General features: G+C 35.0%; 1 protein-coding gene across 4 annotated transcripts; it reads right to left on the minus strand.

Moving 5' to 3' along the window:
* Nucleotides 1-353: 353 nt before the first annotated feature.
* LOC121809952 (NAC domain-containing protein 75-like) lies at nt 354-4,801 on the minus strand. 4 transcript variants are annotated; one of them, XM_042210806.1, is made up of 8 exons: nt 4,535-4,801; nt 4,112-4,306; nt 3,797-3,974; nt 3,031-3,596; nt 2,499-2,789; nt 1,993-2,097; nt 790-905; nt 354-713 (listed from the first exon to the last, which is right to left on the minus strand). In XM_042210806.1, exons 2-7 carry the CDS (start codon nt 4,235-4,237, stop codon nt 816-818), a joined length of 1,356 nt encoding a protein of 451 aa, XP_042066740.1. In that variant the 5' UTR covers nt 4,238-4,306; nt 4,535-4,801; the 3' UTR covers nt 354-713; nt 790-815. The 4 variants fall into 4 exon arrangements, with proteins under 4 accessions (XP_042066740.1, XP_042066741.1, XP_042066739.1 ...); XM_042210807.1 differs by having other exon boundaries at nt 354-905; nt 4,112-4,289; XM_042210805.1 differs by having other exon boundaries at nt 354-905.
* Between the last annotated feature and the right edge of the window lie 2,879 nt (nt 4,802-7,680).

Here is a 7,680-nt window from a genome sequence, read left to right on the forward strand (position 1 = left end):
AACTCAGATTTGTTCTCTCTTTCCCCTAGATATAATTCATTCCCGACGCAAACATGGTTGACACAGGCTTATATCTTATTCGATTGTTATTTTTAATATGCATGTGATAATATATTCTGGGCCATCACCATACTGTCAAGATTACACTATATTTCATGATCATTTATCCACCATCTTTCCTTCTCTTGTACCGTATCTCGCTATAATTATGTTGTACGAATTGAATGTCGAGACAGTATGGAATATAAAAAATACTTTTAATTCACCTAATATACGTTAAATGTCCAAAGGAGCTATAATAAGGTTGCACATCTAATTAGATAGTACTAAAAATATTATAAACACAGTTTCCATTTGCAATATTGTGTTCTTTAGTATCTACTATAATTCTTTAGTGTAACACAATTGACAAAAATTGTAGTACAAAAAAAATAAACTTAAAAATGAAAAAATAATAATAACAAGGAATAAACATATATAAAAACGGTATAGTAATGATGATGATGGTGATGATTTTGATGCAGCAAGAATTTATCGCTTTGGACATGGGGGATTTCTTTCCTTGCTTCTTTCACTCTCTCTTTCTATCTTCTCTTTGTGTTGTGTTGTGTTGTGTTTGTCAGAAGAGAGGCGGCTTTTTCTTGGTTCCTTTATTTTTGTTTCTTTTTCTTGCTTTTGCAACATGTGTTTTTTGTTGAACAATTAGTTCAGCCCTGAAATTTAGAGTGAAAAAGAGGGAGAGGAAAAAGAAGAAAAACAATGTTGTATATTGGTCCTGGCAGCACTTACAAGTAATGATTTATGGGTATTTGTTTCTATCCATGATGATCCGGGTTGTCCGGGTCGGGCCAGAATGTCGAGTACTTCAACCATTCTGCTTCTTGTTGGTTTGCCATTGATGACTCCTGCAATGCCACAATTGTATATCTATTAGTATTACACTACTTTCCCTATGTGTGTAATCACAACACATAAATTCATATTCAAAAAGTAATTATAGGAGTATGCAAACACAATCCGGCATGACCTGAATCTTACATATCCTCTAATTTTATTTATAAATGAATAGAAAATTAAAGGGCGCGTCACGATCTTGGCTCAGTAAGACTGTACACCAAACCGTAAAAACTAAAACTCTCTTTATGAATATGGACCAAAATTAATTCCAAGTAGTAAGTTAGGCATACGTAATAACTGAAAAAACTGTCTCTTTCTTTCCTAGGATACCACGACCATAAAGGAAAGTTTTGGGGTGACGAACCCCTCTTCTCTTTTTTTTTTCTTCTAACTTATAGATATAGTATGAATTAATTTATGTGTTATATAGTAATATAACTCTTCTAATTATATTCTAAAGTACATCTAATGATATAGCTTTTCTTTGTCTTTATTATATTCGTTCCTACTAATTCTACTAGTGTTACGAAAAGGTTATAAACAAATTAAAGGGTTTAAGTGAGCACCATTTCATTACTTTTTATTTATGATGTAAAAAAGCATTCTTGCCTCGGCTTCCGCCCTTCATGGCTTTTGGTTTAACACTTTGTTAATTATCAGGTTTTAGCCATACATGCACATTGATATGACTCAAGCAACAGAAAGTTTTGGCAAAAGAAAAAAAAGAGAGAGAAAATCAAGAAAATTAGAAAAAGGACTAAACACAATACGATATTAATTTCACTAAATTACCTCTTTATTGAAGGGGTAGATGGTGTGAAGATCATCTTAAAAAATCTAGATTGGAAAGAAAAAGAAGATAAAGTGGGAAAAAGAAAAGGCTTCTAGTATTTCTTTTCTAGTTTTATAATCATCACATTTGAATAATATTAAAAATTTTTCCAATGGAATAAAATATGTAGCCCTACAAATATAATTAGGGGGCAGATTTTGATATCTAAGTTCACCTTTTTTCTTTTAAGGAGTTCCCAAATTGACACATAGGAAGCATGCAATTTGAGAGTCAAAAAAGGTGAAAATTGTAGTAATACTTACTTCTTTCATATCAGTTGAGGTGCATCCCATGATGAGTTCCTCCAATCCAGATGCAGACCTTCCCCCTATTTTATGATGTTGTTGCTGCTGCTGCTGATGTTGTTGCTATTCACCAAGATAATATTGTTATTTATTTTCTTTGTCCATTCAAACACAATCATGTATATGATCATGCATTGTCTGCTAAAAGATGGGAAACTCTCAACTCTAGTTTTATTAATAAGCAAAAAAAAAAAAAAAAAAAAAAAAAAAAAATAAAAAAAAAAAAATAAAAAAAAAAAAATAATAAGCATGGAAGAGACTAACTAGGAATTGTGCCTTTTTTTTTTACCTTTTTATCTGACTGGAGCCATCATTGTCAGACACAGAATTGCATGGTTCATTATGCATGTTTTGTTTTCAGTAACTTCTTTTATTATTTCAAGAAACTATGTAGCTTTCACTCTTGATTTTATGGAGTACTATCATTTTAATATAAGAAATTATTTATAAATAATAAGTAGTACCTGGTAATTTTCATTGGGGAGCATGATTCTGGGGACATGAAAGGGGTGATCTTGATCGAGAATAATGGAGGTGTGGTGTAGCGGCGGAGGGGAGATGATGGTGGAGATGGAGTGCGACGGCCGGCTTATGTGAAACGCGGTGGCTGCGGCGGCGGCAATCTGGTGATGGTGGTCATGGGTAGTCACGTGATGGTGCGGCTCATGGGTCACGTGATGCTGTCCCATGTCACGCTCTTCGCACGTGCCTGCTCCTTCCCTTGCAATTGAAGCCTCTCCTATGCTCCCAGCCTGCTGATGCAAACGTCCCATTTTTTTAATTAGGTAACTAATCTATAGATTCTTAATTTTTGGTGAATTACTGCTTAAGTTTTTATCATCGGCCTGTTGTAATCAGGAAAGTTTCTATATGATTTTCATGCTTTTGGCACAAGCAATGGGAATTAATATGTTTTTTTCTTTGTATCATCAATTTTTACTATATTGTCTGACCCACACATAAATTTTATGTGACAAATTAAATAAAAATAGATACCTCATCGAAAGATTTTCTGTAGGGGAGATAGCCGAAGTGATCGGCTTTGAGCTGATGAATATCAATGCCGGTATAAGTCGGGACTGAGGCAGCAGCGGCCGTGGCTGAGAAATCATCTCTCTGAGGGATCATTTCCTTAGAAGAGGAGCAGCTCCCACTCCCACTCCCACTCTCTCTCAAGACGTCTCCCGCAGTGGCGGCGGCGGCGCCTCCCCTCTCCGTCCAGTTGCACTGGCGCGGCTGAGTCTGGTAGAAAATCTTGGAGACGACGAGCTCTCCTTCCTTCTCCTCCTCGTGCTGCCCTAAATGATACTGATGCATCACCCAATTCGTCTTCTCCGGCTTCCGGTTTTTGCCGAAATTAGTGTAAAGGACCAGGATCTTCTTGCAGCCCTTCTGCTTGCCGTTAGCCATGACCGGCCGCGTCTTGCCCGTCTTGTGCCACCGCGTCTCGCCGCCTTGCAGGTCGCATTCCATCTGGATCTTCCGCCGCTTCCTCGTGCCGGTGGTGTACGCCTTCGACGGCCGGTGGAAAAAGTGCCTACTCAATCCGTCTCTTGTCACTCCTGCCAAAATTTAATTTGCAAAGTATTAAAATCAAAGTTAGGTTTATTTAGGTGCAACAAATCACCTCCACAAGAAAACAAAAAACCCTAAAAATTCATCTCAGTTCTACGAAAAATGGCTTTAGTAAAACCAAACTTGTTGAATGAATCCACACACACAAACACAGAGTGAGAGAGAGATTATGAAGGTAGTAGTTGACCAGGAAGTTTCTCAGGGTGAGTGTAGCAAATCCCATCTTCGCCTTCGATGGTGGGGATGAACTCGTCGATCAAGGGGTGAGATTTGGAGTCCTTGCCTTCGACTTTGGCTTCGAGATGCTCGATAAGCTCCTGGTCGGTCGGGTCGAACTTCACTCCGGCGGGTAGGCCCACCCAATCCTGCACCGATCAACATATCAATACCAAAAATAAAAGCATAATAATTATATATATTCTGGAAATTAAAAATAGTAGTAGTAGTAGTAGTAGTAGAGTAATTCCTATCTTGAAGATGAAGCCAAGAATATTATCCGTACCGGCTTGGCTTCGAGCTTGTGACCGCAGCCGGGGCACTGTTTGGATCCGCACAATTGATGCTCCTCCAGCTTTGCATCGATGAGATCAGAGCTGCTCACGGATCCCAGCTGACTATTCTTATTCATCGCTCAACCAAACAAATCCTTTTTCCTTTTTTGAGTATATTTTCCCACTATTCTGCCGATGACACCAACCTTAACGCCATCAAATAGTAATTGTTTTAACAAAAAGAGGATTCAAGAATGATCCATGTGCATGATCAGGAAACAAATTCATTCTTCAAACCCAAAAAAAATGAGAGAAAAAATCAATCTTTGAACCCGGAATCTATTCTTATAGAAAACTGAAAGAGATGAGAGGAAAGACATATAAAATTAATAATAATAAAATAAAATTGAGGAGGTGGGATTTGGGTATAAAACCTGCTTTAACCATGGAAATAACACCAGAATTCCCGTCAACTTTAACTGAAGGGATAAAGGAAAAGGCGCCGCGCCCTATATACTGCCTTTAACTCTCTCTCTCCCTCTCTCTCTCTCTCTCTCTCTCTCTCTTGCTAATTCAAGCTCACCTGCTTGTACCCAGTTTCTGTTTCTGCGTGTGTGTGTGTGAGAGAGAGAGAAAGGGAGAGTTTGGGGTTTTGGATTGTGGTAGTAAATAAAGGTCATCCCTGTCTAAGGGTGTGTATAGCTTTGTATGTTGTGAGTCTTCTTGACTGGTAAAGCGAAAGTTGTTAAACCACACACTCAAAAGCATTTAACCAACCCAAACTCAAATTAAAACTAACTATACCTATTTTTGTATTATTATATATATTACATTTATTTAGTAGTACTAGTATTTTATTTACTATGGTAATTGAAGACGGTAGTGCAGTGTGACTTGATTTGACATGGTTTGAAACAAATTAAATAAACATTGATTGAAAACCAAATTAGCGACGATTTCGCAACATCGTGTTATACACGCATCGCCAAATGGGGAATAGGAAATAGAAAAAGAAAATACCGCAGTTACAAATAAATAAATTAAGGAGAAGCTTTTTCATTCAAGTGCAATAGTCTCAACTTATATAGAGATAGGTCATTATAGGGGGACTAACATGTTCTTTCTATGTCTGGAAATTTTGTCTTTTATATGTGAAGATGATGGGTAATTTTTTTGCTTGTAGGTATTTGAATTAATTAATATAAGAATTTTGGAATATGTAATTACTATTATCAGAAAATGTTATCTCAATCAAATGGTAAAAAAAGGTGTTTATGTCTATAACTGTTAATTGTGTTTCCAAGAATCATACTATAAGCTTTTGAATTTCCTCCATATACAATTATACACACATACAGTATATGATACATCCATTATATTTAAAATTGGAATAAATAGATATACGAAAGGGAGGGACACCTTTGCTCCTTGAAGAAAAAAAGAAAAAGAAAAAGGTTAATATAAAATAAAGATATAAAAAACAGTAAAAGAATGGCAAAAATGATAGGAAGTCACATGGGTTTTGGAGCTGGAGTGCTGATCATGATTCTTTTGCCATGAATGTTGAGAGAGAGAGAGAGAGGAATAGAAGGATACTTGATATGCAAGGCAAGTGAGCAGATAGCATACTTGATGGACCACCACTATCTCCATCCCCTTCTATTAATTTAATCCTTCATTACTATTTTATTTTCCCCATTAATACTACTTATGGAATACAAATATTATACTCTATTTAACTAACAAGACTTTGAGTGTAAGCACCTCCCCCCCAAATAATCTACTCCTTCTGAAAAGCTAAATTCCAAACAAACAACATTACAAGTGTTACGTACTCCCTCCGTCCTAGATAATTTGTCCCAATTTTCCATTTCAGTTCGTCCCATATAATTTGTTTCATTTCACTTTTACTATTTTTTGATAATGGACCTCACATTCCACTAACTCATTCCTACTCACATTTTATTATAAAACTAATATATAAAAGTATGACTCACATTCTACTAACTTTTTCAATTCACTTTTCATTACATTACTTAAAATTCGTGCCCGATCAAAGTGTCCCAAATTATCTGGGACCGAGGGAGTATTACTTAAATAGGTTTGTTTTTTGCTTACAACTATCGTATGAAACGATTGTAGGCCATCCACAACCCATGTGTACAAGTCTCAAATATTTTTAATTTTTAATTTGAAAATTTGAAAGAATAATTTGCATATACTATTTCTTTTATTGATATCACACAAAATACTAAAATTTCAATAATGCTATAAACAAATTGCCCCTTCATGGTTTAATCTGTGTCTGCCCATGGTAGTAGTTACTTCTGTAATACTATATTCATACGAAGATTTTTATTTATATGACTCACAATCATTAGCAGAAGTTCCTTAATCGCTATATTGTTCACCTGTTTATTTTATTTGATATTTCTGATTATAACCACTAATTCAATTGAGTTATAAATGACTAAATAATAATAATAATAATATATAATTAATATTACGAATTTCAATAAAGCATCAACTTAAATTCGGTGGTATTACTCGGTAACCTAGATATATATGGAGCCACATGCGCTTAAATACGACAATGATTGTGCATTGGTTTTAGCGACTTCGCCTCTAATACGTCGAGAAAATCCAACTAACATAGCAGGTGAATTTTCTAAAAATAGAAGAAATTAAAATTTAAAAATATGGGAGGAAAAAAAAAGTACCTAAAGATATGAAGAATGGTGTGAAAAATAAATGTATTTATAAACAAAAAATTTAATTTTCCTTTATTACAAGTTGCTGTGACTAGAAATATCTATGCCCCCTGATGGGCCTAGGGCTGGGAAAAATATCGAAAAAATGATATATCGCTCGTATCGTATTGAAAAATATCGAAAATTATCGAATTTTCGGTATATCGTAATTTTCGATACGATACGGTATCGTATCGTAAGTTTTCGATACGATAACGATATGAATTTCCTTATATCGCGATATATCGTTTTATATCGAATATACGATATATATCGATATTTTCGGTATATCGAATTATATTGAAAATCAATACATATTGAATTATCGATATATACCGTATATATCGAAATATATTGAAATTCAATATATTTTTAAATTAATTTTTGTGTTATTTTTCAGTTTTGAAATTATATTTTTTGATATACAGGTATTTCAAACGGTACGATATTTCGGTATATCGTATCGATCTTTGATATATCGTTCAGAACGATATATCAAAGATCGATACGATAATGATATTGATATTATCCATATCAAAAGTTCATTATATCGAAACTTTCGATATGATAACGATATGAAATTCTTTCATATCGATATTTTCAATACGATACACGATACAACTTTTTCGATACGATATATCGTATCGACCCACCCCTAGATGGGGCCCACTTGAGAGATTTTCTTGGGTGGCCTACACTAAGCTATTGAACCCCAACACCCCACCCCACCCCCCACCCACCCACCACCCCGTATGTATTTGTAAAGGGTATTAATCCTCAGAAATTAAATCTAATTTAGGTATTCATGCATTTTTTATGTGGTCAAACAA

The sequence above is a fragment of the Salvia splendens genome, chromosome 6, assembly GCF_004379255.2.
Source record: "Salvia splendens isolate huo1 chromosome 6, SspV2, whole genome shotgun sequence".
NCBI lineage: Eukaryota > Viridiplantae > Streptophyta > Magnoliopsida > Lamiales > Lamiaceae > Salvia > Salvia splendens.